General features: G+C 42.9%; 1 protein-coding gene across 1 annotated transcript in view; it reads left to right on the top strand.

Annotated features, from left to right (window-relative positions):
* OSGEPL1 (O-sialoglycoprotein endopeptidase like 1) overlaps nucleotides 1–26958 on the top strand; it is a 41650-nt gene that overhangs the window by 4714 nt on the left and 9978 nt on the right. The window contains exons 2-6 of the mRNA XM_063428814.1: nucleotides 7329–7565; nucleotides 13824–14211; nucleotides 23659–23863; nucleotides 24762–24910; nucleotides 25916–26046. Coding sequence (XP_063284884.1) covers nucleotides 7363–7565; nucleotides 13824–14211; nucleotides 23659–23863; nucleotides 24762–24910; nucleotides 25916–26046 — 1076 coding nt within the window. The 5' untranslated portion in view covers nucleotides 7329–7362. The remainder of the gene's footprint in view (nucleotides 1–7328; nucleotides 7566–13823; nucleotides 14212–23658; nucleotides 23864–24761; nucleotides 24911–25915; nucleotides 26047–26958) is intronic.

Below are 26958 nucleotides of genomic sequence, written 5' to 3'. Positions count from 1 at the left end.
GGCCACCCTAAGGTGAATAACCACTTTTCATCTTGTGAGTGGAACTTTATTTTGCGCTACTATTTAAGTCATACAGAGTTACACTATTTTGTTCTATTTATTGTCTTATTTCGTTTGTAGATCCGGAGCTGTATTCTGCATTGTGTTTGTTTCTTTCAAAAGGAACATTAACACTTTGAGACAGCTGTCTCATTCCTTACACTGTCTTCTTGTCCCCTACAGCTGTCAATTTGAAATACTAACCCCTACCTATAGAGCTCTAGCCCCTCTTAAATTTCTTCACTGATTCATAGGTATGCCCCCTCTCGGTCTCTCCGCTTTACTGGTGACCTTCTCCTTTCTGTCGCTCGCACCCTTACTGCAAATTCACACCTGCAAGACTTCTCACAGGTGGCTCCTTTCCTTTTGAACAGCCTGCCTACCCCTGTCAGACTCTCCCCTGGTCTTCAATCATTTAAGAAGTCTCTCAAACCCCATCTTTTCAGGAATGCTTATGGCCCCCAGGTGTAACTTCTATCTCACAAACCTTCCTCTCGCTCTCTCCTATAGGGCCACACTCCACTCTCACCTCCAGCTCTGCTACTTTCCCACCATGTCTATTTGCTGTCTCTCTCAATCCCCTTCCTATTGTGTTTTTATACCCCACCTCCTCTAGACTGTAAGCTCGTTTGAGCAGGGTCTTCAACTACCTATTGTTCCTGTTACATTTTGTTATTTGGTATATTCCCCTTTTATTGTAAAGCGCTGCGGAATAAGCTGGCGCTATATAAATACCATTAAAAATAATAAGTAAAAAGTGTTAGAAATATGTAAATAGGTAAATATATATATTTTTTTATGTTTACCTACTTCTTTCTGATGCTTTCTCATACTCACTCCAGGGTAAACGCTGATCTAGCCAATCCGTGTCCTGTCCCTAGGAATACTGGAAAAGTGTGTTGTGCATGCCTGACAGATTTACACTCGTAGTTCGAAGATGTCTTCACCGTGCAACATCCTGGGGCGAGAAGTGCGTAGCAGATCCCAGTGTTAGGTCTCTCTCCCCTGCTGCTGCACAATAATGCACGGTTTCTGTCATTAGTAAACTGGTCTGAAACTGAGATGGATGTGTGGGGAAGGGTGGAGTTGAAGAAACTCCCCTAGCTGAAAGGCGTGCCCAATAATGCAATCTCTTTCAATATATTGGTTTTAGTACTTAGGATGTCCCCTTAATTATTATTATTTATAAAGCGCCAACAAGTTCCATAGGTGAGTTTTAATGACAGTACTAATGGGAACAACAAACAAAAAACAATACATCTAAATCTCTATGAAGTGGATCACTTGTGATAGCTGCTAGAAGTGTGTGACGGAGGTCATGTACTCCAACTGAGTACCTCTGCTTAGTATGCTTCCTATTTGCTTGCCAGGACCCTAGGACGCTTTAGCCCCAGTTGCCAAAGCTTGACTGGGATTTCTCTGGAGCTTTTTCCTTCCAGGCCGGAATCCTCCCCTCTGCCTATTCCTCTGTCTGTAATGTGTCTTTAATATAACAGATGCGGCTCTCAGGCCTTGCTCTCTTACTGATTTGCCCCTGGACTAGAGGGTTCAACAGCCAGCCAACAGGTCTGAAGACTCTGTTACTGGGATTCCTAAATATCCACACAGGACACCTCCAAAAAGTAGCTAACATGCTCAGTTTTATTTTTACTCGGGACTAGCCCATATGCTCAGAACATTACGGTTACTGTGACAACTTCAATAAAATACAAATAACCATATCATATCAGACAACATACAGGAACTTATAATTACATTTATAAAGAGCTGGGGAAGAAAATAATTAACACAAAATATCCCTCCTGCCTGCAGAAGTAGCAATATGACAATTTACAATCCCTGCTATTCAGGTAGTGCATATAGCTGTTACCAACAGAGTGTGCTATGCAGGCTCCATAGTCAAATCCACCTAGTTGGTAACAAGCATCAGAAGGACAATAGAGCACACAAAACAATGAACAATAAACAAATACATTATACACACCTTGTAAAATAATATAATGGGCACAGGGGTTACTTAGACATAGGAGTCCATGTTCTTACATAGTGTTCATCTGAAACTCCTGGTGACAGTGATTACCATCACAGACTGTAATGAGTACTTTAAAAAATGTGAATATGCCAAAAACCTGAATCATAGCTGCCTGTGTAAAATATGATCCCCCTCACCTTTTTCTGTAAAATGTAACTTGAAACCTGGAAACCGGGAGATTAGAGAGGTCACTGCGTGGCTGAAGGCTGGAAAGGTGGGTTTGGGATTTTTAGAGCACTGGGCCTATTTTGCGCTTGGGTACAACCTGTATAGTCATGATGGATTGTACCTAAATGGAAAAGGGTCTGCTGTTCTGGGGGATAGGATGGCTAGAAGGTTGGAGGAGATTTTAAACTAGTGGTAGGGGGGGAGGGTCAAAGCAATCTAGAAAATGGAGATAGGATAGAAAGGAGAGGGGCTTTAGCTCAGAACAAAGGGTGGAGATGGGGGCAGGGGAAAGCTCAGAACAGAGGAGGTATGTAATATTGATAATTCACAAAATGTACAAATGACTCATGATAATATTAAATGTATGCTTACCAATGCAAGGAGCCAATATAACAAAATGGGGGAACTAGAGGCAATAGCATAAACAATGTGATATAATAGGCATAACAGAAAGATGGTGGGATGAGACACATGACTGGGCAGTTAATTTAAATGGGTACACATTATTTAGGAAGGATAGGAAAAACAAGAAGGGTGGTGGAGTATGTTTGTATGTCAACCATGAGTTAAAGTCAAATCTTAGGCATGTGGAGTGTGACGAGGAAAATGTGGAGGCTTTATGGGCAGATATCTGCTTGGGGCAAACAAAGGGAAATCAATTATTGGTTGGGATATGTTATAAACCACCTAATGTAAATATTAATGAGGAAGAACAGCTGTTAGAGCAAATCGGAATAGAGGGACTAGTACTTCAGCAAGGGGAATCAGGTTTTTAAATGTGCTAAATGACACCTTTATGTCACAACTGCAAGCACCAACTAGAAAGGATGCTTGTCTGGATCTCGTCATAACAAACAATGTTGATCTTTTAACCAACATTCAAATAGGGGAGCATTTGGGAAATAGTGATCACAATATGGTAATTTGCTAAATAAACTCAAAAAAGCAAAAGCACGTGGGGTATACTAAAATGTATAATTTTAAAAAAGCCAATTCCAATAAGATTAGGGCAGCTCTACAACATCGACTGGCATAAACTCCTTAGTGATAAAAACACTGAGGATAAACTATTCAAACAAATATTAGAAAGGTACCATTTCTTCGTAACTAAAATGCTCCATTCCTTTTATCAATTTTGGTCGTACCATCAGTATGTACCATTGGGTAATAAATATAAAAGAAACAAATTAAAACCGATGTGGCTTAGTAGAGAAGTAAAACAAGAGATTAAAAATAAGAAAAGGGCATTTAAATCGGACAAATCAGAGGCATCCTATAGAAGATATAAGGAAGTCAATAATGCTGTCAAAAAGGCAATTAAAGTGGCTAAACTAGAAAATGAGAAATTGATAGCCAAAGAAATCAAAACTAACCCCCACATTTTTTTCAAGTACATCAATTCCAAAAAAACTAAAAATTAAAGTGTAGGTACACTGGAAACAGAGATGGGTTTGTTAGCTAATGAAGACCAGGAAAAAGCAGAAACTTTAAATAACAATTTTTCTTCAGCAAAAAACTTGCAAATAACTTGTGATTGGATAACTCGAGACAAGGTGCTACAGCTATTAAAGAAAATTAATGTAAATAAAGCTCCAGGGCCTGATGGTATTCACCCACGAGTACTTAAGGAGCTAAGTGGGGAAATAAGTGAACCTCTGTATTTAATTTTTCAAGATTCTTTTGTTTCAGGTATTGTACCAGAGGATTGGAAGAAGGCAGATGTTGTTCCTATATTTAAAAAGGGTTCAAAATCTTTGCCTGGAAATTATAGACCTATGAGCTTAACTTCTGTGACTGGGAAAATATTTGAAGGGCTATTGAGGGATAATATTCAGGAATTCATTGGGAAGAACTTTCTTATTAGCAATAATCAGCATGGTTTTATGAAAGACAAAGAAGTCAGTAGAAGTATAGATCAGGGTGTTGCAGTGGATGTGATCTACTTGGATTTTGCCAAGGCATTTGATACGTTCCTCACAATAGGTTAGTCTTCAAACTAAATGAAATTGGTCTAGATGAATATTCTTGTTGTTGGGTAGAACATTGGCTTAAGGATAGAGTACAACGAGTTGTCATTAATGGTACATTTTCAGGCTGGACAAAAGTGATAAGTGGTGTCCCTCAGGGTTCTGTTTTAGGACCGCTTTTATTTAACATATTTATAAATGATCTTGAAATAGGCATTGAAAGCCATGTATCAGTGTTTGCAGATGACACTAAACTTTGTAAAGTAATAAAATGTGAGCAGGATATTGCTTTGCTGCAGAGGGATTTGGATAGATTGGGGGACTAGGCACTGAAATGGCAGATTACATATAACGTAGAGAAATGCAAAGTTATGCACTTTGGGGTTAAGAATGCAGAAGCAATTTACACCCTAAATGGTAGTGAATTAGGGATAACCACACATGAGAAGGATTTGGGAATTGTTAAAGACAACAAATTAAACAGCAATATGCAATGTCAATCTGCAGTTGCTAAGGTTTTGTCATGTATAAATAGGGGCATAAATTCTCGGGATGAAAATATAATTTTGCCTCTTCATAAATCGCTGGTAAGACCACACCTTGAATATGCTTTGCGATTTTGGGCACCTGTTCTAAAGAAAGATATCATGGCACTAGAAAAAGTGCAGAGACGACCAAAATTGATAAAAGGAATGGAGCATTTTAGTTACGAAGAAAGGTTAAAGAATTTAAATCTGTTTAGTTTGGAAAAATGGCGCCTGAGAGGGGATATGATAACATTATACAAATATATTCGTGGCCAGTACAAACCTTTATCTGGAAATCTTTTCATAAACAGGGGTATACATAGGACACAAGGTCACACATTTAGGCTGGAAGAAAGGAGATTTCATCTAAGGCAGAAAAGTTTTTTTTTTTTTTTACAGTAAGAGCAATAAGGATATGGAATTCTCTGCCTGAAGAGGTGGTTTTGTCAGTCTATACAGATGTTTAAACTGCAATTGGATAAATACTTGCAAAAACACAACATACAGGGATATAATTTCTAATTAGTGGGGTAATAGCTGCTTGATCCAAGGAGACATCTGACTGTTATTTTGGGGTCAAGAAGGATTTTTTTCCTAGTTTGTTGCAAACATAGAAGCGCTTCAGACTAGTTTTTTTGCCTTCTTTTGGATCAACAGCAAAAACATATGTGAGGAAGGCTGAACTTGATGGACGCAAGTCTCTTTTCAGCTATGTAACATCTCAGTCGTAGATACTGTCCATGTATTTACACTAAACAGCTGCTCAATTTCATATTCTAAACATTCAAATATGGTTTTACTCAAGATAAAAATACACTTATGGAAGAATAGGTTTACCACTTGAACATCCAGCAAAAAAGGACTTTGACTAAAGAGGATTAGGGAGTGTTATAGATGTCACTCTATAGCTTTGGCTATTAATACTTTCTTCTGCCATTGCCAACATTCTGCAGGGTAGCTGTGTGTGGACATTGTTATGTGAGCAACAGAAATTGGTTAGTTTGCCCTAGAGCCTATGATATATTAAGACCAAACAGTTTCCAGCCAAGTACCACTAGTTTCACCATTTTGTAACAGGTGTTAACCATTCTATAGAATTCTATGTGTAGAAAGTATTGAGAAATCCTAGCTTCCTGAATGAGAATTGACATTTTAGGTGATATCAATATTACTTATAGGGTAAGTTACAAAAGTGCGAATTCAAAGTGAATTTCAAATTTAAGGCCAGAGTAGCTGAAATGAAAGTATAGCTGACTGAATGATTTTTTCCAGTTAATCTGTTTTCACTTTAACTGTAAAATCTTCTTTGAATTGATGTTGAATTCTGACTTTTGTGATTAGCCCTGTACGTAGAGGCAGACCATAAGTTATCGGCTATTGGTGATTCTTAGAGCAACCAACAGGTGTGGTCAAGATAGAAGGCCTTCACTATTATTTGGTACAACACCAGTCATCAAAGGAGTTCTGCTATCAATGAGATATTTTAAGGGTCTCCTCGGGTTGAGATAAGTATATAATTAACCAATGTCTATTTTGAACTTCTGCCTTCTCTTAACAGCTAAATGTTAAATAATGAATGAAATGTATTTTAATTGTTCATATCCAAAGTATTCCATAGTGAATGACAGTAATAAAGTATACATAAAAAAAGACTCCTTGAAAGAAACATGCAAATTAGCTATGCCATATGCTAAAGGCTGTTTTGTTAAATATTATAACAAACTCAGTTAAACAATAGATTAACAGCTGGGACACGTTTGCCAGATTACATTCACGGGTCTTGGCTTGATATATTTTCTGGCTCTAGGGAGAACTTTAAAATATGCGTCACAGTTGACAGCTAGACAATGGATGAAGTATTTTGCCTTGTTTCTGTTCTAACGGTATTTTTGGCAAAAAACAAACAAAACAGAAAATAACCCCATAGTTGAGGCTTGTATCTGGCATTGTAAATGTCTTCTTCTTTGGAACACTCCAAAGTGAAAAATGCAAAAACATATTACTAGTTGCACTAGATTATATTTAGGATCCCCTTTTCATAAAGAAAAATAAGTCCGACTAAATTCCTTTCACTGTAGCCTGATCTACCAGTGGTGAGATTGTCAATTTTATGTTATTATTTCATTGCAGACATATGGCTCGTGCGCTGAAATCACCGCAATTCGCCAGTAACTTGCTTTTCCTAGATTTGTGACTAAAGTGATTTATAAAAGTGCTGATTTCTTTTGAAATCAGCACTTTTATAATATAAGTCTGCAGGGACTGGCAATGAACACCTGAAGTAAACAGGCTGTAGGAGTATGGAGTCGGTGTTATTTAAAATTGTACCCGACAAGGTAATCACAAGCTCATTTATCTTTGGAATACAATAAATTCCATCTATACGTTTTATTGGCACATATATAGATTGGAAGAAAAACCTATTTAAAAATATGTTTCTCCTCCACCTTTCAATCATTTCATTGACATTTGACTGACTGGGAAGTTCTCTGGCACAACTACAGCTCATGCATCATGTCAATCTATGCTAGACTATCAATAAAAGCCTAGCGTATTACCAAGCGTGTACATTATACATGTTTTTTTTCGTTATAGATGCTGATGAAAACGGAACTCCTCATAAGGGAAAATGATCGGAAGGAGCTTTTATTATACATGCAAGCATGCTTTGCCTCTACGCAAAAGAATAGTTTCTTTGCACTCCACGGGGAAAGATCTCCGACTAGTTCTGGGTATAGAGACAAGTTGCGATGACACAGGAGCTGCTGTTTTAGATGAGAATGGCAGAATTCTCGGAGAAGCTATTCATTCCCAGAAAGAAGTTCACCTAAAGTAAGGGACCTTAAGTGTACTTCTATGTGTGTGGCTATGAATAAATTAAGAACGCGTGACTGTCATTGCTATTTCATGCCATATTTTCTGTATGTATATATGTGTGTGGCTATGAATAAATTAAGAACTAGTCACTGTCATAGCTATTCCATGTCATGTTTTCTATGTGTATTGGTTATTTTGGTAGCTGAGTGTGCAGCCTGTTGTGAAATAACATTGATAATTGAGGACAGGCTTAATGGTACACTCCAGGCATCCAGACCACTTCTGCCCATTGGAGTGGTCTGGGTGCCAACTCCCACCACCCTTAACCCTGCAAGTGTAATTATTGCAGTTTTTATAAACTGCAATAATTACCTTGCAGGGTTAAGTCCTCCTCTAGTGGCTGTCTGTCAGACAGCCACTAGACGGATATCCGTGTTCTTAGAACACGAAAAGTGTTTTAAATGACGCTGGACGTCCACACGCTATGCACGAGGACCTCCAGCGTCCCATAGGAAAGCATTGAATAGACAGCCACTAGAGGAGGACTTAACCCTTCAAGGTTGCAGTTTATAAAAACTGCAATAATTACACTTGCAGGATTAAGGGTGGTGGGAGTTGGCACCCAGACCAATCCAATGGGCAGAAGTGGTCTGGGTGCCTGGAGTGTCCCTTTAATGGTGCATGCATAAAATAAGTCAAACCACTCATTTAGTATGTAATAAACTATACTGAGAAGTAACTGCGAAAAATCACACTTGCTTGGATGAGAGTTCTTCAAATCAGGTCTCATTGTTGGTCATCAATTTTTTTTTTTTTTAATTCTTTATTTTTGCAGTGCATATCAAGTGAACAGACACATATGGGGTACCCCAACGGCAATCCTCATGCGTTATTGAGACATATGTAACAATGGGGTAGACGAGTATACATGCACTTTTTTTTTTTTTTATGTTTAAACAAGTAGTAGTATTCACAAACAATAATCAACAGCTATAGCCAGCATGAACTGTGGTGTGTAGGTTATCAAGCCTAAGACATTGTGTTTTTTCAGGCAGTTACGTACTGGAAGTAATATTAAATTGCAAGGTCTATAGCTTAACAGAGACTATCATTCACTTCCTATACCTCCAGGAGAAGCTTCATTTACTGAGCTGTGTTGATCAGTAGGCAGTCAACATATGCTTACTCAACTTATGTGTAGCATTTATCTAATCAAGGCCCTTTGCATAAGAAGACTAATGGGCTGTGAGCCCGGCAGGGAACAGCTAGATAAGTGACTTAAAGAAAAACAAAAAGGAATTATATGGAAAGTGAACTAAAAAGCTAACTAAAGAGCATATATACAAGCTTGTTCATATATGGGTAACCTGAGTGGGGTCACCTAGCCTAAAAAGTAGTCGGGTGAGGTACTCCTCATATAGTCGGGCCTTTTCCCCTCGGGAACAGTAGGCATAGTATCAGATCAGTATGCCCGCTTATTGCAAATCTCCCCATTCACCCTATACCAGAGGACGGCAGGCTTTCGGCATACATCTGAGAACGGTCATATAACAGCACTACTCGCCGTGCCCCAACAGCTTTAGCAAAGTTATGAGTTACACAGAATGACATAGTGGTTGCGAAGTCAGAGCAGTGTGTTATACAAGGGGACAGTCAAGTTATGCTTAGGTTATTGACTTAAACAAGCTCGATAAATATGAACAGCTTGCAGGCGTCGTGGCGCTCAAGAGTAGCTGGCACATTTTATATTATGAAAAACAATAAAAATCATAGGGTAAAACAAGTTACATGAGTAAAGCGTATATGTCAGCTATGCATATTGACATGTACTCATTATCTAGATTAGGCATAGAAATTTAAACAGGACCACCCTGTCAATTGTGCAGGGTAGTTAACTAGGTTCAGGCATAGGCATTCATTTGAGGTTCTTAAGTATATTAACATGCTAATCAGTACTACTGGATTTAGTAGTGCTATTACCACTGGGTGCCCCTGGTGTTAGATGGTGTAGAGGCTACCGCTGGCCTTTCCCTGCAGTAATCTATCGACTTTGTGATATTCGAGTCCATGGCTGCAGGGAAGAGTTACTCTGTGCTGAGATGTACTCATCCGATGCCTGTAGATGGAGCTGCAGCAACACCTGTGTGCAGCGTTCTGCTGGGCTGTGGTGGGGGACAGCTGCTGTTTTGCGCTGCTTCTTCAGGGTGTGCACCCTTACCGGCCGCAGACACGGAGTCTCCGGAGTTCCCATTCCCCTGCTGCAGGCTTTTCCAAGCCGACTCTCTCTGGCGGCGCGGTCTGCTCCCATATGGGTTGCCTTTAATGAGTTGCCGCGTGGATGCGCGTCGGCGGAGCCGCAAGGTAGGCCCACCACGGAGCCCTGTTGGCTTTGGCCTTTTGTAGCTCCGCTTCACTGCTGGAGTTGCCCGCGGGATAGGCCTTAGAGAGGCCTCCCGGTTGCACGGACCTCCAGGCGAAGGAGTTGCCGCTCGGGCGTTGATTTTCTCCCAGAATCGGGCACAGATGCTGTCGAATTTCAGCAGTAGGAGGTCAACTCGATTAGTCAGGCACGGGTGTGCAGGCTTTGGGGCGTATAGCGTGGCAGAGGCCATGTTGGAGAGTAGGCCTGTAGCTTCAGGTATGTGCCGTGTAGTAATGGATTGAGTGATCAGTCCTCTTGGCACGGTAGTGGGGACCGGGATAACCCCCGCCGGTCCAGAGGGGGGGAAGCAGGCTCAATTAAGACACAGAATGGCTCCGACAGAGGATCGGCCGCCTCCTCTGCCTGGTACTCCCGTGCAGGCCCCAATTCAGTCCGGCGCAGTCCACGACAGCCTGGACCCAGAGATTCGAACCAAAATGTCAGCTTAGTGTTCTACAGGAGTATTAGGGTTCATTCTGCCAGATGCTGCAGGATTTAGCCGGATAAACAGTGCTTTTTTAGGCCTACGCTGAGGAGCTCCAGCCATGTGCGTCTTGCTCGGTTGGCTGTCAGGCCCCGCCCCCCGGTCATCAATTTTTAAATGTAGGTTAATACCATCCACCAGCTGCTTGCTACTTTTAATTTCTTTGTAATCAATCAAGCAGTGTAATCAATGTACAGGCAACAAACAGAACCATACTATAGAGTAGGGCTTGACAAATTTGCTTTCAATCTAGGAGACAGCTAAAAAAGTTTGGAGACAGTTTTTTCCAACGACAAAAATACAATTCTTAAAGGGGCACTATTGTCGCCATAACTACTACAGCTTAATGTAGTGGCTCGGGTGTCTATAGATGCAGGCATTTCAGTGTTTACATTGCTGCCTAGTTACATCTCTAGTGGCCATCACTCAAACCTACATTCCCTGTAGAGATTCATTGATGTATTGCATCTCTACGAGGAGATGCTGAATGGTAATTGGTGATCTCATATATATGGAGGCAGGCCAGCTGCAGCTAGACCTGCACAGCGTTGGAAAAAAGGTGAGTAAGAACACCGTTCCCATGCGATCAGAGAGGACTGGTGATCTAAACACACACACCCAGACAGGCAGACGCACACACACTGACAAACAGACACACACACTCTGACAGACACACACACTCTGACAGACACACACACTCTGACAGACACACACACTCTGACAGACACACACACTCTGACAGACACACACACTCTGACAGACACATACACTGACAAACACATACACTCTCTTGCACATTCACAAAGTATTTATTATTTGACACACCCACAAAGATTCATATTTACACAAAGACAAATACACATAAAGGCATACACACACACACAAAAAAGTAAAAATTTTTAGGCTCCCTCCTATTTCCTACCTTTTGGGCTCAGGAGGCAGTAGCTGCTGCTGTTCCAGATGCTCCCTCCTCCTGTCTCTCCAGCCTCGTGCAGATCTCTGTGCACCAGGAAAAAGTGAAGGGAACTGTAATTACTTCCTCCGGCACTGAGGCAGCGCAGGGGAATGAGCGGGCAACCGGCTTTGCAGAATAGGGGCAGGCTGGATGCCGACTCTGAGGAATGCGTACGGGCCAACTCATGGGAGGGCGTGCAGGGTCTTAGAAATGCGAGCAGGTGGGTGGACTGGCTCTGAGAAGTGTGGGCGGACGGGCTCGGAGGAATAAGGGCGGGCCGGCTCTGAGGAACGCAGGGGGAGCGGCTCTGAACAATATGGCCGGGCAGACTCGGAGGAATGCGGGCGAGCTGCAAACAGGCAGTCTTTATATGTTGCCCTTCCAGCTTGCAATTCCTCTGCGGAAGGAGGAGGGAGGCAACTGGCCGACCATGACCTGGCGACCTGCTATAAGCATTCATGGTCTAAAAGCACTTCTTTTATAGCTGTGTTTTTTTTCTAAATTGCTACCGTTTTTTATATTATGCTTTCAACTTTTTTGCAACTTCTTGGACTGATGACCAGAACATTCTTTTAATTTCAAAACATATATACCAATGGTAGCTCTAGTGGAGAAGTCAAGAGGGGACACATGCAAATGGAAAAGGGTGGGGGGCTGCATACACTCACCACCATGGAAATGCTTCTCAAAGGCATTGATACAAAAATGGAACCATTACTACTCGAGAGAAAACAACCTGGTTATCGGCATTGGTGTCTCCAGCGTTCTCTAAGTTTCCCTAACTATACTCTACATCTACAAAATCTGGCAGACAACTTCTTAACATAACTGAGCTGTACAACAATGATCAAAATTATGTACGGAGCGGAGGGAAAAGCTCATACAGAAGATACCTATCTGTTCATTACCTCCCTTTGTTCCTTATACGACACCCCAGAATTTTCAAGCTTGTATCAGTGCAACTGTTTCTTTTATGTCTGTCCTTTAATGCATTGTTATGCTATGACAAAACTAAAATAGAATATATAAAAAAAAAAAAGAGGGGACACATGGCCAGATTTCCATATCACATTTCTAAAACATCGCACATAATAACTCAAGATTAGAGCTGTTTGCATTTATACAGACTCTTATCTCTTGCCAAATTACTTTAATTACTGAATATGCTATTGTTATTGCACAAACAGGAGTGGAATGCTCTAGCTTATTCCCATAAGCATTCTTATGAAAAGCAGGCTTGGAAACATTTCATGGCTCACAGGACTAATATGTTTTACAGACATAGTGTGTGAAAACAGTATATTTAAATGTCTAGCAACTTTTTCCAGTTGATCAAATTAAGGTATTGTGAAGCAAGACTCTATTAATCTAAATTAATATATTTATTTATAAATTATATATTTTGATATTCCATGATGTTTATCCAAAAATAATATATCCTTTGGGAATCTTACCCAGCAATATTAAATATTTCTTCAGTTTTAGGGAAGATGGGAAATAGAGCACAGGTTTGTAAATAACCACATGACTTCTTTTTAATACCATTGGTGCAGAATTCATAGAACAAGTGAGCCATAGTAGCCAAGATTGGTGCCTCTCTGCATTAATTTATTGCAGAGACTCTTCCCAGTAAACGGTAGGTAACAGTGTAAAACAGGCTCCTAGCCAGGAATGAATCTGGGTCACTATAGTAGCTGGATGGAGCGCTTCTGTAGAGCCATTTTGTGAAAGCAATGCAACTTTGGAAATCTAATATCATAATCTGAGCCGACATGCAAGCTTAGTGGCATTCTAGTGTTCTTCTGACCTCTGTGCCCTTTGCAATGTTTTTGTCTGACTCTCAGGTCAGGGTTCATGGGAAGTCTTTTTATAACCGTATTAGGACATAGAGCTTTTGGTTTCAAAGAACTGCTGAAACTCAAGTTAGAACAGTGTATATGTGCGTAAGATCTGTAGGATCTTGTGGTCAATGCAAAGTGTAACTCTGTCTAACAGGGCTCCCAATTTAGGTTAAGAATGAGTGCAGTGCCCCATAAATGCAAATTCTCTTTCCTCTGTTACACACAAACTGGTCCATATTACAGAAGTTGAGAGGTAACTCCCATGTGGCCAAAACAGGGGAAGAAGTTATATTTGTGTATTAATCATTTCCCCAGCAGAATGTGTCAGTGTTGTTGGAGACAATAGTATCCAATGATAACATAGACCTTAAAAGGCTTCCTAAAAACTTGAATTTAATTTTTTTTACTCAATGAAATAATTGTATATATTTTTAAAAATTTTATGTAAAGTAAAAGATTTTGTTCAAATACAGAGAAAAAAATCCTTGTTGTAATATATAATATTTTTTTTTTGTGCTTAATGTAATGCATTCTCACACTATTTTTTTTTTTTTTTTTTTTTTTACTATAGGACCGGTGGAATAATTCCTCCCGTGGCACAGAAACTCCATGCAGACAATATTGATAGAGTTGTTAATGAGGCTCTTGTGTCCAGTGGAATAACTCCTCAAGAGCTTTCTGCTATCGCCACCACCGTTAAACCTGGGTTGGCCCTGAGCCTTGGCATAGGTCTTTCCTACAGCTTAAAAATGGTGAATCAATATTCCAAACCCTTTATACCCATACATCACATGGAAGCTCATGCACTGACTGTCCGGTTATTACACAATGTAGACTTTCCATTCTTAGTTCTCTTGATATCAGGTGGTCATTGCATCTTGGCTGTAGCTAAAAATGTATCAGATTTTCTGCTGCTCGGACAATCCTTGGATGAAGCCCCTGGTGAAACGTTAGATAAGGTATTTATATTTATTTTTTCTGCCAGAGAAAAGGCATGATACTCTGTGGTAGCTTTTTGTAATTAAAGGTTTTACTAATTTTGCAGAAATGACAATTATACAACTTTAAAATAAAATAAAAAACTATGTTGAATAGAGATAGTAGAATATAAAAGTAAAAACAATAAAGTCAGCCTATACAAAAATATAAAGTCTGACTATGTTATATAAATAAAGTGCACCTTGTCAGAATGTGAGCAAAAAGCTGTACGTTATTAATTAATTTTGTTTTGTTTTTTTAATGGTAGGGTAGCTGTCCAGTATTTATTCAATGGGTCTCTTAAAACATTTGAACTAAAATCTGTTTTACAAAGATTGCCTTTTCCCAAGTTTTGTCAACCGTTGGAAATAAGCCAAGACAAAACTAGTCCCTAGTTTGTCTTCGTATGTCTTTTGACTGTGTTGGAATTTCAATGGCATTCAATGACATTCCAACACAATCAACGTATTTCATAAAGATTTTATATTTACGTAATATTTATTTGAAAGGGTAGTGGTGACAGAGGCTATTTAGAACATGGCTGAGAGTTGGATGCAACTGTTGAATTTGTCACAGTCATCTAATATAGCTTAGCTTTTTTTTTTTTTTTTTTTTTTTTTTTAAATCACTCATTTGAGCTACTAGAATGAGTTGTCAAGAGATTTTCCAGGTGACACTACAAAGTTTGGCTCCTGAATTGAGTAGAGGATAAAAAAAAAAAAATCTTATGCATGTTACTATCCTGGTAATATAACATCAATCACTGCTGATGCCAACGCTGCTTAACTTTATATTCTGTGAGAGAACACCTGGGTCATCAGACTCTAAAATGTTTGTGTTCTTTGTTTAAAAATGGAAACGTGAGGGTCTGGAAGCTCACCAATTATATAAAATTAAAGATTTATGCAGCTATCGAAAAAATCATTTTTCATAATAGGTGTATAATTTTGCTCAATATTCGGTTAGTGAATTAATGTATCTTCCACAATATTGTTATTACTACTAGATAGTTATAGCTATAGCTTCGTCATAACACTAAATACAGAATATAATTTAATAAAATTCCCAGGTATATTACTTTTCTCAACAGTTATATATTGTTCCTTAGTATGTACAATTAAAATGGCTAGTCAGAGCTTGGCTTATTTTTTTTGTGTCAATCATATTTATTGAAGAAATTTTCGTGAATTCCGTAAGCATACGGCCAATAAAACAGTATATGGTACAATACATTTATGGACAGCTTTACAAAGTCAGGTCTTTTCCGCCCTCAAGATCTAATGATTGCTTAGGTGCTGATATAGCCCTTCTCATGTGTGTCTTGTGGAAAGTCGGCTCTTTTCTAGCCGTCCTAGACAGTGAGCGTTGTCTATCGTCATACCCAGTGTCAGTGTGTGTCCTTGTCAGTTTTTATGGGCAGGATATTGGTGCCGGCAGGCCTCCGTCATATTGAGGGCAGCCGTACATCTGATGGTGCCACCTAGGAGGGTGACCTCTTTAGTTGTGTAAGTGTGATCTGTCCGCTTCAGACGTGTCGGCTGTGTGCTGCTAGGTAGAGCTGCAGTCTATAAGTGGTCCGGTCGGAGCCGGTCTATTGTCGAGTCGTCGTGCTACGTATAAGTACAGAAGAAAAAGGAAACGTGGGGGAAGAGATAGTAGAAGAGAAAGAGGGGAGAGAAGGAAAAAAAAATAAAAAAATAAAAAATAAAATAAATAAAAGGGGGGGGTTAATGGGGGGGCGTATTGAGCGTCTGGGCTCTGCGTATTGGGTCTCGACCACTGCAGCCCCGTTGTTCCGGTTAGTTCCAGGGCTCTGGTGATTTATGCTACTCCCCCTGTGACATATCGCCTCCAGGGGTACCATGTCAGGGCGCACTTATCTGAGCGCTCTCGCAAGGAGGCCGTCAGAATCTCCATATCGTAAATGGTCTCTACTTTGTCTATCCATTGTCTAAGAGTGGGGACTGACGGACTCTTCCAGTGCAGGGGGATAAGAGCTTTTGCTGCGTTTAGTAGGTGGATTGTCAGCGAATTTTTGTATGCTTGCGTGGGGCTGGTGGTATGGTGCAGGAGCATCGTCAGGGGTTGCATGGGGATATCATCCCCCGTGATCTCTTTGATCTTTGCCCTGATCATCTGCCAGTATGGTGTGATATGTGGGCATGACCACCAGATGTGTAGGTTCGTGCCTCTCTCCAAGCCACATCTCCAGCAGTCGCCTGATTCCGTTGCATGTATGTGTCTAAGTGTGTCTGGTGTTCTGTACCACCGTGTTAATAATTTGTAGCCTGTTTCCTGGAACTTAGAGCTTATTGAACATTTATGGGTAAGGATGAATATTTTGTCCCATTCGTGAGCTGTCAGCTGTGTGCCTGTCTCCCCCTCCCATCTGCTCGTGTAGCCTAATGGGCAGCTGTCTCCTGTCCTCTGGAGCATAGCATATAGACAGGAGACCCCATGGTCTATATGTCGTCTTTCTGTGCATAATCGTTCGAATTCTGTAAGTGTACGGTGGAGGTGGGGTTTCCCTGGGAGTTTGGCGTAGTAGGACCTAATTTGGTGGTAATGGAATTTGTCAAGCAGGGTAGGTTGTCTGTCTGTTATTAAGTTGTCCAGCGGTTGTAGCGTTCCCCCCGGACTCCACTGGCGTATAAAGAACCAATCTGTCCTCTGGAAATTGCTTAGGGCGGCCGGGTGGAGGCCTCCTGCCACCCCCGGATTGTGTGTGATGGGCGTAAGCGGGCTTGGGGAGGTGGTAAGTTGGTGGGCATACCGTTGTCCACACCATACCCTGAGGGTGGCGTCAATCATCGGGTTCTTCGTGTGTAGGTCAGTGAAAGTGTACCCCCCGAGCCAGAGCTGTGATGGAACAATTCCCCGTGTCTGTTGTAGTTCCATGGATACCCAGCGTTTAGTGCTGGGGCTTGCATGCCAGTCTACTATTCTGTGGAGATGCGTCGCTCTATAGTATGCTATCACTGACGGTAGTCCCATACCTCCTGCTGTCTTTGGTCTCTCTAGGATCGATCTGCGGATACGCGTCTGCCTGTGATTCCATACAAACCTACGAATAGCTGTTGTCACCGAGTTGAAAAACATCTGGGGGATCCTGGTGGGGAGTGTCGCAAAGAGGTACAGCAACCTGGGGAGTATATTCATTTTGACCGCACTAATGCGGCCAAACCACGACATGTACTTCTGCGTCCACCGCTGGAGGTCTTGTTGTATAGCTGAGAGGATGGGAAGGAAGTTCAGCCTGTATACCTGCGTCAAGTCCGCTGGTAGCCATGTGCCCAGGTACCGTAGTTTTGTTGCGCACCATGAGAAGGCGAACTGTGAGCTGAGCTGGCGGACCTGCTCCTCTCCCTGCATTATCGGCATTGCTTCAGATTTTTCTATGTTGAGTTTCAAATTGGACACCTGATGGTAGGTGCGAAACGCCTGTAGCAGGTTGGGCATAGAAATCCTGGGCTGCTCCAGGAAGAAGAGCATGTCGTCCGCATAGGCTACCACTCTGTGCTCCTCCGCGCCCACCCTCACCCCCGTTATGCCCCCGTCCTGTCTGACCGCCTCCAGAAACGGCTCAAGAGAGAGGGCAAACAGGAGAGGGGACAGGGGACAGCCCTGGCGGGTCCCGTTACATATTGGGAAGGACTGCGTTAATGCTCCGTTGATACGGATCCTGGCCGTCGGGGAGGAGTACAGCGCCGACACCCATGATCGCATTATTGGTCCGAACCCCATATGTCGTAGGGTTTCGTCCAGATAGACCCAGTCCACCCTGTCGAACGCCTTTTCGGCGTCCGTGGAGAGTAGGACTGTGTCCCTGCCCGAGGTCCGCGCGCAGTGTATGACATTCAAGGCTCGTATCGTATCGTCCCTAGCTTCTCGACCCGGGATGAAGCCCACCTGATCTGGGTGTATAAGATCCGGCAGGATCCGTGAGACCCTCAGGGAGATGGCTTTGGTGAACAACTTCAGGTCGGCATTTAATAGGGATATCGGTCTATAGCTCGAGCAGTTTGACGGGTCTTTTCCCTCTTTAGGGATGACCGTGACTGTCGCTGCCAGGGAGTCCGTGGGAAACCGCCCCCCCTCTTGTATGGAGTTCAGGCCCGCTAGAAGGCGAGGAAGTAGGGTGTCTTGGAATGTTCTTATGTATGTTAGGGGGAAGCCATCTGGGCCCGGGGCCCTGTGTGGTTTGGAGCCTTTCAAGGCCGCGGCCAGTTCCTCTAGGGTCAGGGGCGCATCTATTTCCTCCGTTAATTCCGGAGTGAGTTTGCGCATCACATGTAGTGTCAAGTAGTCTGTGACTTTCTTGCGGTGTTCTTGGGCTACTGTCCCTTGCGTGGGCCTTGCTTGGTTGTAGAGGTCCATGTAATAGGCCCGAAATGCTTCCATAATGCCTTCAGGCATTCTGGTGGTCTGACCGTGTCTGTTGTGTATCTGGTGGATATGTTGGGCTTTACGCTTCTCCCAGAGCATTTGTGCTAGTAGTCTACCGCTCTTATTTGAATGTTCATAGAAGTGCCTAGCTGACTTCCTTATTGTGTGTAGTAGACCCTGAGAAAGGTGGTCTCTGAGTGTCCTGCGTGCCTCTGTGAGTCGCAGGTACGTGTCGTCATCTAAGGTCTGCTTGTGGGTATCCTCCAGGTCTGCTATCTGTGTCGTTAGGTCTAATATTTGGCGAGCTCTATCTTTCTTACGTTGTGTGCTGATGGATATAAAGAGGCCCCTAACAACACATTTATGGGCTTCCCAGAGCGTCAGTGGGGGCATATCTGGAGTGTCATTAATTTCAAAGTATTGTGTGAGCGTCTGTGATGCCTTGGTGCGTGTCTCTAGCTCTGTTAACAAGGTTTCGTTTAGTTTCCATTGGCGTTCGGCCGGTTTAAATAGTGGCGAGTTCATCACTACCGTAATTGGGGCATGGTCGGACTGGTTGATGATCCCTATGGTTGCTTCTCGGAGGAGCGCTAGGTTCTCCTGGGGTAGGAATATATAGTCAATCCGACTATATTGCTTGTATACTGACGAGTAGTAGGAGAAGTCTTTATCGTCTGGATGGGCTACCCGCCAGCAGTCCACCAGCCCCATCCCGTTAAGCGTGCGCCTCATCATGCGCAGGCTGTGTTCCGGGACAGTGCTGGCCCCCCTGGTGGTGTCCATCCGTGGGTCTAAGGGAACGTTGAGGTCACCCGCAACTATCAGCAGACCGGCCTTGAATTTTTCTAGTTTGGCTAGGGTTTTGGTCAGGAAGATGTGTTGCCTGCGGTTGGGGCTATAGATGCTTGCAAATGTGTAGGTGTGATGGGCGATGGTGCCCTTCAGAAAGATAAATCTCCCGTCAGGGTCCGCCATCGTGTCTATGTGTTGAAACGGGACTGTTCGGGAGATCAGAATCGCCACCCCTGTCTTCTTAGACTCCGGGTGGTTGGCATAATACCCCTGTGGATAGCGGCTGTTCTCCACTTTCATGGAGTCCTGGCCCTTAAAGTGCGTTTCTTGCAGGAGCGCAATAGAGACCTTTTTCGCCCAGAGCTGGCGCAAGAGTTGGGAGCGTTTCTCCGGGAGGTTTAGGCCTCTCACATTATTAGACCACACCTTGAGGTGTGCGGGGGCGAGGTTCGCCCCGTCCCTGCGGATTGGGCTTCTCCCGCCTGGTCGCAGTACTGAAGGCATAGCCCAGACGTCCATACGTAGGGGATTCAGGGGAGGGTGAGGTGAGGGAGAGGGGAAGAAAGAGGGAGAGAAGGGAAAAAAAAAAAAAAAAAGGGAAGGGAAGGGGGGAAAGTTGCTGGGTAGCAACTATGAACCTCGGTCGGTTGGAGACGTTTGGAAGCTGCTCGTCCGCAGTCCTACCAAACACCGACTAGTATGTACACTGTGGGTCAGTTGCGTGGGGTGCGAGAGAGGTCGCCAACGGTGCCTGTCACACTATTGTATGTGTCGTGATCGTGGCTGTCTCCAGGTGCTCCCAACCCGCCCATCACATCGTAAAAAGTCGTCCCCGTCTCGTGGCGTGTCCGAGGATGGGGGACCAGTTTTCTCCCTGTGTATATTCCCCTCTTCTCCCTGTGTATATTCTTTTTAAGTCGTGTGTGCCCTCTGTCCCGTCTTTCCGGTCTATCGTCCCTAGTCTGCTCCTTGTTCCCCCCGTTCATGGAGTGTGAATGAACCGTTCCCTCGGCCAGTTACCCCTGGTCGCCCAATCTCCTCTTTCGGTCCCGTCCAGCCCTGTCCGGATGTCACCCTCCATTCCCCTTGCAGACTTTTGGCTCGCTCAGTCCCCTCGCAGCTTAAAGATAACAATATTCAACTAACAATAAACATTTTAACAGTAACTTTGCCCCTGCATGCTTGCTTCGGGGACCCCCCTAAAGCGCTCTGGCGCACGGTCGTACACCCCCCTTCCCAGTGCACTCCCTAGCGGGGGTCTGGTTGAAGATGGGTGGCCGTCAGGCCGTGTGGGGGGGATGTCGAGCGTGCTGCCAGTTTCTCTCCCACCCTTCTGGCTTCCAAATGGGATCAGGCACCTGAGTCCACCTTTCTCGTGCACTACCTGTAGCCCGGCCGAGTACGCTCGTTGGAGCTCCCTTTATCCCCCACCCGTCTGTGACCCCTCCGGGGCCAGGCCATCCCCGCTCTTCCCCCTCCCCACCTGTAGGCCGGTCAAACCCCTTCCCTCTTCTCTCGCCCCCGTGGGGAGGCCTCCCCTTCCTCTCATCCTTCCCCGGGTTTCCCAGACACTTTCTCCCGGGCTCCTCCTCCCCCCTCTCCAAATGAGGCTTTCCCCTCCCCGGGCATGACCGGCCGCATGAGCTGGGGTGTATGATCTCGGTAGTAGAAGTGGGCACAGTCAAATCCCCTGTGGTCCTGATAGCGTGTTCGTTTGCCCAGACCCCCCACCCAAACCTGCTCAGTTCTCTCCAGAGCTATGCGGGGTATTGGCAGTTGGTCCACCCATTCCTCTCCCGCCCCCCCCGTACCCCACCCAAGCGCTGTTTCCCTGGGGAGATGGGATTTCCAGGGTACCCCGGGGGAACATGGACCTAAGGGAAAGTAAAGTACATACCCCACGAGTTCAGTTTCAGCGTCTCTACACTCCCGTGTCTGCTGCAGGATATGCTGGTATTCAATCTGGAGTGGTAATCGTGGGGGTCTTGGTGTATCTAGCCTGTCTCCGGGGTTATTCTCGCACTCTATTCCTCCGAGGTGTTGGGTCCGCCTCGCTGCATCCAGGGGCTCGGCGGGGGGGCCGGCCACCAGGTTCTCTGCCGGGAATGTTGGGCCTGTGGGTCTGCTTGGTGGGTGGTCCAGGATCCAGTTGGGGACTGGTATCTCCGGAAGGCCTGCAGCTCGCAGGAATCTGGGCACATCATTAGGCCACCGAATCGTCAGCCAGCGGTTGTCTACTCTAGCTTGCAGGCTGAATGGAAATCCCCATTTATACGGGATCCTCTTCTGTTGCAGGAGGCCTGTGAGCGGTTTCAACGCTCTTCTGGCGTCAAGGGTGAGGGCAGACAGGTCGTGGAATAAAGATATATGGGAATCCATGTACGTGATATTGCGCAGTGCCCTAGCTGCCCTCATAACGGCCTCTTTCAGCTGGAACGATTGGAAACAGCAGACTAAATCCCTGGGGAGGCCATCTCTCCTTGGTGGTCGGAGCGCCCGGTGGGCTCGCTCCAATCCGAAGTCCGGTGGAGCCTCTTCCCCCAGTAAGTGTGTGAACAGGCCCTCCAGCAGTTCTTTGGGTGTTTCCCCTTCTGACTCCTGCATACCTCTGACGCGGATGTTATTGCGTCGGCTGCGGTTCTCCAGGTCCTCTACCTGGCGTCTGAGTTCCAGGATGATGTTGCCTTGCCGTGTGGTAGCGAGGTCTGTAGCCTGTTGATGCTGATCTGCCTGCAGCCGTCGGACCTCCAGGTCATCCACCCGGTGTTCCAGAGCAGAGAGGTCCTGTCTGACCGCAGCTATCTCCTCCCGGATTGCGGAGCGGAGTTCTGCCACCAGGTCCTTTTTGTCTTGCCTGGTGAGCATGTTTGTGGAGATTGCCGCTAGTTCTGCGGACATCTGGGAGAGGGCATCTCTCTTTGGGGAGTCCTGTGTGGAGCATGTTCTGTTGCTTGATCCCGGCGATCCGGGCGCCATTTTGTCTGGGCCTCGTGCGCCAGTCATGCAGTGCGGAGTTGAGAGGAATTCATCCATCGGCCCCGACTGCTGAGACATGTCGGTGTGTTGCGGGCCCGGGGTGGTCCCCCTCCTCGGTTTACCCATTCAATCGGGTATAACTGCGCTATTTACACGGGCTTTGGCGAGTTGGGGCCTAGGAGCTCACACTGCCAGCGTCCTACTCCATCGGCTGCCTGGCCACGCCCCGAGCTTGGCTTATTTAACCTAAATGTTATAATTTGGTTTATAATACACTTCAGTATGCCACATGTGAAAAATACCTCCTTTCTTATTTGCCAGCTTTGGGAGAGCCATTCATGTAATTGCCATAACTGCTTGCAATCTCAGCTGTACAGGTGCACATATGCTCCGTGATTGCAGGTTTAATTAAGAGTTCCCATGAAGCACTTGTGTATGGATTGAAATGCGCTCTAATTCTTGGCTAGCACACTGCAAACTCATTTAAATATGCATTTGTGTTTCAATGCCATGTGTAAAAGTGCAGGATTAGATAGTGGGGTATTTTCACTTAAGTGACAGAGTAAAATAGGGCAGTACTAGTTTTGCCAATATGGAGTCAAATAGTACAGTAGCCCAAGTTTCCCATAGAAGTGAGAGAAAGGAAGGAGTCAATATTATCTTATTCTTGGATTTGTTTCCAGAGTAAAATGAGACTGTGCAGACAAAATTATATTGATTCTTTCCTCCCACTAATGTGTATGCACAAACTTTGCTGCAAAGCAACGCGGAATAAAATTTGGGACACTTAATTTTACCTACAGCACTGGTTTTCACTCTGCGTAGAAATGAATTCCTGTACCATGGCTCAATTCAACACCCTCTGTTCCTTTTATACTGCATCTATCTTCAAATTTCAAACTTTGTAAATTGGAGGCCACAGAGTATATTACTGTGAATCTTTGCAGGCTTGACTTGTATAAAAAGAACCAATAATTATATAATAATTATAATTATTGCAAAGGGATGCTATATAATTACGAAAACATTGTATCCTTGTCCAATTTCTGCAAAGGATCAATATGAAAAAGATCAATGGATTCTGTAAATTTTGTTGTTTTTTTATTGGTTCTCACAAATATCATGTTAAACTGAATTTTTTATTTTTTATTAAAAAAAACAATTTAGTAGTAAAATAGTAGTTACTGGAATATTTTGAAAATTTGGTGAAACTGCCCAGTATATTGTAGATATTCTAAAGCACTAGCCATTACAGTAATACATACATTCAATAGGTTTTTAGGAGGCTGTCTCTTATAAACCACCCTGACTGTGCCTCTATGAGTGGAGGACAAGGAATAGAGCACTTAGCTCAGAACGGGAACAGGAAACTCTATAATTTTAGGATTCCAATGTCACAGCACCGAGACTGCAATTTCTCTTTTGCCGGACTGCGCAATCACATCAATCATGTCATCCGAAAAAAAGAAATGGAGGAAGGTACTTGAGATTCATCATACTTATTTTTGGGGGACCTCATGATATAGGCACTGTTAAATATAATACATGTATTGGCTATAAGAAGGTTCACACTGATTAACAACTATGTGTGTGTGTGGATGTGGTTTGTTTTTGGGTATGTGTAAATTATCTATATTGTATAATGCAGTGCTGACATACATGCACACAAAGATGACTCCTCCAAGGAACACCTAATGTAAACTACTTAATCTTAAGGGATATTGTTATGTGGGGACAACTAGGTTACTACATTATGTTAAATGTTATAGATGTGATACATGACCAAAGTTTTTTTTTAGATTGATTGATATTGATCGTTTTTCATAATTTAAGTTATTTCATATTAGTATTGTTTGATGTAGATTGCCTACATCACATTAAAGGATCACTTCATAAAACAAATGTCTTTTTAATAGTTTTATAGATATAGCCCCAAAGAAAACATGCATGTAATTCTTTTTGCATTGTTTCTTTGGGCATATTTAAAATATTGATTTTTAATACTGAAAGTGCTCCTCTTCTAAACTAATAACCTTTTACAAGGTTCCCATAGAGAAGCCTTGCAGACCAGGCGTTCTCGCTCAGCGCTGTCCAATTGTAGACTTCTAAGTAAGATGTATTGCATCTCTTTAAGACAAGTGTATACCATTTTTTTTCTCCATGAATCTAGAAGGAGGAGGCATCCATGGAGTAGGGGCTATCATGTTTAATTTATAAAAGCACTGATTTCTATGGATTTGGCACTTTTATTAAATGAAACAAAAAGAACACACACTTCACAAATAAGCTAAAGTTGTTTATCTGTTTTAAATTTCTTGTTAACACATTCATCAGAAAACTGCAAACGTTGTTTCTTTTTATTTGCCATATTTTGCAGGTATACAACAGGGACAGATTCTCTCCTGCATTGCAGATATTGCTGCTGCCACACAATACACAATAGCTTTCCACATAGCAAAACGTACTCAGCGAGCTATATTGTTCTGTAAGAAGGAATGTCTATTGCCAGCCACAGCTGCGACTTTGGTAAGTGTATTCATTATAAATATGCATTTAACAAAGTTTCTACAATGCCAAGAATACAGCTTTGTATACCTGGCACTATAGTATCCCTTCAATTGAGATGAAGTGGTCTGGGTGACCATTGTGGTCCTTTAAAGGAACACTCCAGGCACCATAAAAACTAAATTGATTTAACCCAAATGTCCAGTATCCATTGCCGGATCACACTGCCCCCTGTCTTTCCACAGCTCATAATTTTGAAAGAGGGTGCATTGGTAGCTGATGCTCCAAGCCACTCACTAGCTCCCCATTCACAAAACGGCTTGAGGAAAATACATACGTTTCTCAAGCTTTTTTATGAATGGGGAACTACTGATTGGCTAAGAGTGCCAGCTAACACTCTCAGCCAATTCGCGGCGCCCCTGGCCGAGGCTTTCTCTTTCAATATTTTGAGTAGCGGAATGATATGGGGCAAACGATCGGGTGCTAGGTACTGCACTTTGGGGTTAAACTGTTTGTGAATGGTTTACCCCTAAAGGTAAACAGGCACCAGGGATATTTTTGCACCATTAAAAATGTATTCTAGTTAAGTTGCTATGGTTCCAAGAGTGTTACTTTAATTTTTTTCCCAGCAGGGATTAATCATCAATATTTGTGGATGGCTGCATAGTATTTAGCAGGCAGGCTTTCCCTCCAATGGCCATTGGAGTAACCAAATGACCTCCATTTGTTTAAATATACATAGGGAATTGGGAGAGAGTGCAGGTAACTTTTTTTCTTTGGTTTTTACTGTATGTACTGGGGCTGATGTGTACTATGGTCATTGTTGCCACCCAGGAGTAGTGGGAGTTTGAGCGGAGGACTTGTTTTGTTTGTAAATGGGTCTTTTATGTTTTCTTATAAAACCCTACACACAAACTAGCTCTAAATAGGGAATATAGGGTGAATATTATGACATAGTTTAGAAACTATAAAAAAGTGTTATCCTCCAGATGACTAAATTCATACATTTGCTGTCTTTTGTATAAGGTTGTATCAGGTGGTGTGGCCAGCAATGGTTACATCAGAAGAGTTCTTAAAAGTGTAACTGATTCAATGGATATGGCTTTGTTGTGTCCACCACCAAAACTCTGTACAGACAATGGCGTAATGATCGCCTGGTGAGTACTGTGAGGAGGGTTCTCATGTACATTAATCTAGTTGTTTCTAATCCTGCATCAGTTTACTGGAATGTGTTTAGTGCAGGAAGTGAATGATCTTACTACTTACTGATTATACTTTTCAGACAAATGAATGTATAAATTCATACTTTTGGTTGCATTTATGTGACAACCATACGTTGCATTAAAAATAGTTGAGAATGGGAGAAAATAGTTTATCTTTTAAACAGAGTGTGCTGCTTTTAATAGCATGTTCTATCAATGCTGCATAGTGTTAACCTGCATTTAAATTGCAGGAAATAGAGAACACAAGCCTTGAACAGAGTCAGACAAATTTATGACAAGGTCATGGAGAAACTTTATGCCATCATAGAGAAATTAATATTTACTAGGTTTATGCATTTGCTTTTGGACAAATTGCAATTAGTTCACATTTAGGCCACAGTTTAATATATACATATAGATTGTTTTATTTTTTTTTCCCTTCTATAACTTTTTCTCACTCAATTTGTGAATAAAAAAATATATATTTTATATCTATACTATTTATATTATGTGTATTTTTTGCTACAATTTTTGTGCCATTTTTGATTGGTCCGAATCGTTTTTCTGAATATTTTTGGATGGATGATACCACCACACAGGCAACTATCATACTACCCAAAGCAAATTTTATTTTTGGACAAAGTGATTTGGCTGATCGAAAATTTTCTAACATGCACAAGTCCAGACCTGTAGATTTATTTATGTCTCCCTCTCAAGAATCATTTTGTTCTGGTCACAGACAACCCATCTCTCTTACCCATATACACAAAGCATGCAAGACAATGTGTAAATACACATGTTAAAATAGGATGCAGGCCAGTAAAAAATGCATTTAGAAAGAATCACAAAAGGTACCTTTGTTTTCAG

The sequence above is a fragment of the Pelobates fuscus genome, chromosome 8 (assembly GCF_036172605.1).
Source record: "Pelobates fuscus isolate aPelFus1 chromosome 8, aPelFus1.pri, whole genome shotgun sequence".
Taxonomy (NCBI): Eukaryota; Metazoa; Chordata; class Amphibia; order Anura; family Pelobatidae; genus Pelobates; species Pelobates fuscus.
Note: the sequence above shows the minus strand (reverse complement) of the source record. Positions and strands in the feature narration are given on the sequence as shown.